This window comes from Carya illinoinensis, chromosome 2 (genome assembly GCF_018687715.1).
Source record: "Carya illinoinensis cultivar Pawnee chromosome 2, C.illinoinensisPawnee_v1, whole genome shotgun sequence".
Classification (NCBI taxonomy): domain Eukaryota; kingdom Viridiplantae; phylum Streptophyta; class Magnoliopsida; order Fagales; family Juglandaceae; genus Carya; species Carya illinoinensis.
In genome coordinates, this window is record NC_056753.1 from 36,323,143 (window position 1) to 36,330,067 (window position 6,925).

At 37.8% G+C, this 6,925-nt stretch overlaps 2 protein-coding genes across 2 annotated transcripts; both read right to left on the bottom strand.

Moving 5' to 3' along the window:
* Nucleotides 1–943: 943 nt before the first annotated feature.
* Nucleotides 944–3,076, bottom strand: LOC122301452 (7-deoxyloganetic acid glucosyl transferase-like). The gene is made up of 2 exons (XM_043112823.1): nt 2,443–3,076; nt 944–1,914 (listed from the first exon to the last, which is right to left on the bottom strand). Exons 1-2 carry the CDS (start codon nt 2,999–3,001, stop codon nt 965–967), a joined length of 1,509 nt encoding a protein of 502 aa, XP_042968757.1. The 5' UTR covers nt 3,002–3,076; the 3' UTR covers nt 944–964.
* Nucleotides 3,077–5,475: 2,399 nt separating this feature from the next.
* On the bottom strand, nt 5,476–6,329 carry LOC122301454 (17.5 kDa class I heat shock protein-like). The gene has a single exon (XM_043112824.1). The coding sequence runs from the start codon at nt 6,150–6,152 to the stop codon at nt 5,682–5,684; it is 471 nt and encodes a 156-aa protein (XP_042968758.1). The 5' UTR covers nt 6,153–6,329; the 3' UTR covers nt 5,476–5,681.
* Nucleotides 6,330–6,925: the final 596 nt, after the last annotated feature.

The following is a 6,925-nucleotide window of genomic DNA, read 5'->3' on the forward strand; positions in this document are numbered from 1 at the left end:
TGAAAAAGGTCAACATCTTCTTCATGCAGTTTGTAGATGGTTGATACCGTGACTGTCGATCCATGATGATAGCCACTGCGAATGGCGTGCTTGTGGCAATCATGTTGGTGGCGTTTTTGGTATCGTGAATAATGGCATTAATGATGTGCTAGTGGCAATCATGTACCCCCCCACCTCAAGCTAATGTGGCAGATTAAAAAAACAAAAAAAAAATCTCCCATAATATTACTATTTCAGTTTAATAATATAAGCATCTAACTAAAAGCAAAGAGAGGAATATTGTCATTTGTGAAGGGACCTGATTGGCTGGGCCTTATATGGGCTGAAGATGTTATGGGCATATTTCGAAAACCTGTTCGGTCGTGATTCAAGATGGTCACAGGGTTTTAAGTTGGGCCTTTTTTTTTTTTTTTTTTTTTTTTTCCTGCCATAAGTTCGATTATATCATCACATAAATGTAAGCCATGCATGTGTTAGGGCTCGAGTATAAATTGGCCATAATTTCAAGCACTACAACGCGATCTGAACTAATCCATGTCATGTAGACGAAAGCTTTAAAAAAAAAAACAAAAATCAATGAGTCAAAATTGTGCGAGGGCCACCCATTTTTGAACTCCCAACGTCACTTTTAAGCAGGGCCACCCATTTTTTTGATGATGCATGACGTTAAGAGATAGGTGGTTTCTAGCTATAATTGTAAAGAGAGTACCAGTACTCTTGAGTCATTGATGATAGGAGACCCCTCCAAATTTAATGTGTCGGTATACATAATTCTGGGAGAAGCTAGACATTATTATTATTATTATTAGAGTAATGCTATATACAGTCATTTTTACACACTCTCTGCACACTCCACTGATATGATTAGCTGGATTAATTTTTTTTAATATACAACTAATCATATCACTGGAGTGCACAAAGGAGTCTGCAAAAATGACTGCACATAGAATTTTTCTTATTATTATTACTTTTCACCAACAGTACTCATCAACCTTATGTCTTCGATCAAACGTTCCAAGTTACAGTAAGAGTACCCACCTTCACTCACACTTTCTCTTGCCAACCTAGCCATTGTATCCGTTGATTTGATGAACTCCTCCCTCCTTTTCGCCATCAGATCATTCACCATCTTTTCCACGACAACCCTATCGCACACGTCCTTCATGTCCATCCCAAGCTTCCAAACCTCACTCACAAACCTACTGTTCACTTGCTGATCGGCAAAGTAAGGCCAGCAAATCATGGGAACCCCAGCAATTATACTCTCTATGGTTGAGTTCCACCCACTGTGGGTGAAAAACCCACCTACGGCCGGGTGGGCCAGGACCTCCTCTTGTGGGACCCATTCCGCCATATAGCCCCTCTCCTTCGTCCCTTCCACCAGCTCAACCTGAATCTGACCGTCCTCATCTTTCCCGTCCACCATGTCCGCTCGGATGACCCACAGGAATCTTTTCTTGCTATGGATTAAACCATACCAAAACTCTCTCATCTCGTACTTTGTCATTTTTGCAAGGCTCCCGAAGCTCACGTAGATTACAGACTTCAATGGCTGAGCGTCGAGCCACGTTATGCAGTTTCTGTCCTCTTGGAAGAGGCTGTTCGAAGACTGAGACTGCACAGCCAAGGTTGTAGTTTTAGATCCAAGTTTGTGTTTCAAAAGTGCGTGGAGGGGTCCGATTGTATAGATTTGGGGACAATGAGTACGTATGTGGGAAAGTACAGGCCTTTCTAGGTCTTCAAACGTGTTGAATATCAGTGCATGGGCTCGAGTGGACTGTCTGGTGAGCTCCCCAATGAGTTGGAGTGGGTTTTCCTGAAGGCCGATTCGGTTAACATTCGGAAGGTCTCGGCACCGGAGAAATGTTTCCATGCCTGGCACCCTTGTTATAATGCGATCCATGTCTTCCTTTCCTAGACAGTTTAATTGGCAATTGAGACCCGCTTAGTCACAGCACTAGTTTTCTGTACTACCATATTTCTAAATATAAATACAAGAGTTTTGCTTTTGACCATTGGATATAAAAATAAAAAAATTTATATGTAGTAATTATTTTTGTGTATTACTTATATATTCTGTTATATACTCTGTTAATATAATCGACTGCATTATTTTTTTAAATATAAAATAACTGTTTTAATTACTCATATTAGTAAAATGTGTACAAAATACATAAACATGACTGAATATACATAACTCATATAAAATAGAGACTTGAATTTTCAGATATATGTTTGTAGAAAGTGCTACCGATTAATTACTAATGATCTTTTCATTCCATACATGAGTGCTTAATTCGCTAGATTTATTAATTAACGATTGGGAACCCAAAATAGATCTTGTACTGCTAAAATTACACGAGAAATTAATTAATTCTGTAAACCATAAAAATTCATGAGTGCCAACAAATTAAACTTATAAGGTAGGCTTGCAATAAATACCTGACGTAATATTGGGAAGCTCCCCTGCTTCATCCATATCTGGAACGGAAAAGTAAATCCAGAAGGCACAAGCACTGATGGTACGGAAATGAATGACCGGAATTCCAAGTTCATTACCAACATCAATAGGGAAGGTCAGGATCCCATCAGCTATGATGCAATTCACTGGCCCTGATCTAATATTATTAGCAGTAATACTGCCCGAATCGTCATAATATTGTAATTTACTAGAAACCAGCATCTCTCTAAGCAGTGGTTTAGTGACCAAATTCATGCTCTTAAACATCTCATAGAAGTGGTCACCGCCACGTGGGTGCTCGACCGGAAGGCCGTCGGGGATGATCTTGAATTGGAAACCAGGAAAGCCGCCAAAACGGGCCTGGACATTGGTGTGACGAAAAAGACGATCTTGGTTGTAGTCAGTGTTGAGGAACGTGACGTGGAGGCCGGATAGTGCAAGAAGCTCGGCCAGCTTGAGCATGGAGTTGACATGTCCCTGTGCGGGAAGGGGAAAGATGAGAACATGAGGAGGGGGAACATTTGACGTCTCTTCTTCCATAGTAATCGAACTCTTGTGTTTGACGCATGACCTCTAGGTCTGCGCCCTTTTAACCGTGGATGGATGCAAGTGGTTGCGGTATTAATGACTTATATGCATACCGAGCACGGGTCTTTATCTTGCCACGTAGGGTCTTTCTCTTCGGTCTCTCTCCCTTTCGCTATTGGCTATTTGTCATGGGATGTTTATATATAGATGTAAAACTTGGATGAAAATCCAATAATCAATATAATGAGACAAGTAATGGGCCAGTGGAAACGTTCCCATGCATCACATTCTTTGAAGATTCCATTTGAGAAAATGATTAAACTACGACGTCTTTTTTACAACTAATTTTTATAAGTCTAAGAAATGAATATTTATACTTTTATAAAACTAAAATTCATTTTTGATCAAATGATATGTTTACATTTGTTGATATAAAATGAATTATAAAAAAATTATAAGAGAGTTATAGGTATATCATTATTAACATTTTTTTTTATGACAGTGGGTTGAAATAGTTCCTAGCACGCTAAGATCAACCACTTGGAGAGCTTGGAGCCTTTCCTTCTAGGTCGTCTGTCCTAAAATAACTGGATCCAATTCATGTAGTAGTTCTATGCTGCAATGGTGTTTTCACTCCCCATGCACTCTCCACCGGAACAAAATGTTTCCACTATATCTGAGGAGGAGTCCAAGAAAGAATGGCGGATCCAAGTAGGACAACATTCACTGATAAGAAGTAGGGCATACAACAAGGACTTCAGTCAACCACTTTCATTGTTCGTCCTCGACAAATCCGATCGGCCGGTAATAATCTATATATAGGAAAAGGATTCATAACCTTTGCTGACCATTTTTTTTGTTTGAAACAAGCTGATGGACACAAGTGGCCGGCCGTTTGAGGACGAGGAGCTTTTGGGTCTTCTTCCATCGATTGTACTTGACGTCTACGACTCTACAAATAAATCAAGATATTTTAATCTGGAAACAGAAAAAGAAAGATAAAATGGGTTTTTTCAGGAAAAAACAAATTTGGTTTGGAATAAATACAAATATTTGTGGTACTAAAGGAAAGATGTGGACTCCTCACCCAACAATAAATTCCCACCTAATGAAAGATGACCATTAATGTGTGCAGACTTGACATGATTCAACAGTGAAAACATATCATTTAAAAAAGAACAGTTTAATTTAACCAGTACTAATCTTCATTTTATGAGTTATAGCATGTGAAACCAAATAAAATAAAAACCACATGATTGAATTTGGACTCAACCCTCTATAATAACAGCTTCACATTAAGTTTCTCATAATTTTTTTTTTATAATTTAGCTAAAAGTGACATAATTTATTTTATGTATTAGAATAAAATATTTATAGCAAATGGTTTAGAGAATAAATAGTAATTTCTTAAATATAAAAAATCACTGTTCATTTTCTAAATATTTTTTCTAAACTAGGAATCTAGATGTAACAAATATTTTATTGTCTATATAATTATAGAGAATTTTATTGTATTAAAAAAATCATAAAATACACTTTCGGATGAAATTTTACTATTCATAACTACTTATATTATTTTCATTAAATACATATTTATATTATCATATAGTAAAATTTCATTTTTATTTTTTTATATTATTCGTGCAAACTCTGTCTAATTTCTCTCAAGTTAAGTGTTGCGCAAACATTAAACGAAATTTCGCTACTTGAACTTTTATCGGCCCAAACCTCCTTAAAAGTCCACCAAAAAACTATATCACAGCCTTGTCGTTTTGCCTCCTAATTTTGTTTGTGAGTGCGAGTGGAGAGTCGAGTTTGATACGTTTTGGAATTACGGCTACGAATGACCCATGGGCTTCTTGGTTCAATCGTTCGTGTATCGTGCGTGAGTTTTAACATTTTTCTCCCCCGTTTGTGCATGCTACCAGAATCTAATTCTAAAGTGCCCTCCACATATGACAACATCGTCCAAAATTGTATATAGATCAGTACAGCGCTAGGAAGCCCAAGGCCCGATTCCTTCGGTTGACTAAGTAGCAGATGGCGCTCAGCCTTTTTCGGTATACTTTCTACACTTGCATACCAACATTTAGCTGAGGTTATAGAAGCCTTTCCAAATCAAATCTTGGCTTATTTTCTGTTGTAGGTTTCACCGCAAACTAGATGGTCTCTACAATTAGCCACTAGCAAACTAAAAGAATTCATACATCCAGTTGCCATTTGGAAATTACTTCTCCACTATCTACCCATTTCAATGATTTTTTTGTTACTTACATATGTAAAGAGAAAACATTCCAATATTCTCTGGTACTTGAAATAGATTTGATGATCATGTTCGACATAAATCGCCAAGCTTAAGGCCCCATCAACTAAATCTGGAATTCATCCTATAATAAACTTATGGTATATCTGGATGGCTGGATTTGATTATAAATTAAAATTTGTATTTGAATTACGCTTGAAGAATACATGCACACGCAGTACTCTGAAGTAACACAAGCTGAAAAGTATGCATTCATATCGTAGAAGATACACATTACCAAACAGAGACAGAATTTCAGCACATGAGAGAAAGTTACCACATAGCACCGACCTAACCAACCGTTATTTACCACAATCCTGATTCCAACCACACACACACAGAAAGAAAGCTCCACCAAATCCTAGCACCATGACATTCGGAATCTAACCACTAACCAGAAATCTGTATGGACTTAATATCAGGCCTCTTGACTTCCTCCTTGGGCACGGTCACAGTGAGCACTCCATCCTCCATGGCTGCTTTCACCTCATTGGCATTGGCGTTCTCTGGCAACCTGAACCTCCTTGCGAACTTCCCGCTGCTACGCTCCACGCGGTGCCAGGTATCGGTCTTCTGCTCGTGCTCGCGATTCCTTTCCCCACTGATCTGGAGGATCCGTCCGTCCTCGACCTCCACCTTCACCTCTTCCTTCTTCAGTCCCGGTACGTCGGCCTTGAAGATGTGAGAGGTCGGGGTCTCCTTCCAGTCGACTCTAGCATGCGCGAACGAAGACATCTCGGAGGAAGAAGGTATCTCGGAGCGTTGAGGGAAGAGAAAACCCTCGAACGGGTCCCACACCTCGAGTGAGAATGGGTCGAAGCCGTTGGATCGGCGTCCGAAAATGGATGGAATCATCGACATGCTTGCTTGATTTCGATTCAAGGAATTGGAAATGGAAATCAAATTGACGGTTTTAACAGACGGACGAAGGGAACCTCTTATAATGCGGATAATCGTTCCAGACCATTCTCTGGACTCATGGAGCACGTCCTAGAAGGTTCGAGAATCCAGTCCCAGGGATGCTCTCACCCAAAAGCTCGTACGGAAATATGCTGGTACAAGTATGATCATTACAAATGGATAATGATACACTTACTATTAATTTATCATTATTTTATTATTTATAATATATTTATTTTTTTATTATTTTATTTTAAATATTTTTAACATTTTTAATTATTAAGAAAAAATTTTAAAAATATATAATTTTATTGATAGTCATTTACTTAATTATTAATTAAAAAATTAAAAAATTAAAAAAAATAATAAAAAAATAATAAAAAAATAGTGAAGTTATCATTATTCATCACAAATATCAAAATATGAGGGTTGAGATTCGGTATTAAATTAGTTTACCACAAGAACCCAATTCAACAATGAAAAACACTTAATTGATAGTACATAGTAAGACTGGATTTCGTGGTTGATAATTCTACAAGAGTCATTATACCCAAGTCTAACAAAAGCCGCCACCAATGATAGATCAATTAGAGGACCTAAAGATATCACAACAATTAAAAGGACTTGGATTGCCTTTGCATATAAATGCCATCAATATTTAACTTAAATGTCCTAAAATGAAAGAGAAACCACTTCACCAAGGTTGGCCTCTTAGCTAAGTTGGTGATTCGAGA

Bases quoted from the DNA above. Each gene is read 5' to 3' on its own strand.
- LOC122301452 (XM_043112823.1), bottom strand. From the start codon at position 3,001: ATGGAAGAAGAGACGTCAAATGTTCCCCCTCCTCATGTTCTCATCTTT. The intron at 1,915-2,442 runs GTATTTATTGCA...TAAACTGTCTAG, and splicing joins GCTTCCCAATATTACGTCAG to GAAAGGAAGACATGGATCGC.
- LOC122301454 (XM_043112824.1), bottom strand. From the start codon at position 6,152: ATGTCGATGATTCCATCCATTTTCGGACGCCGATCCAACGGCTTCGAC.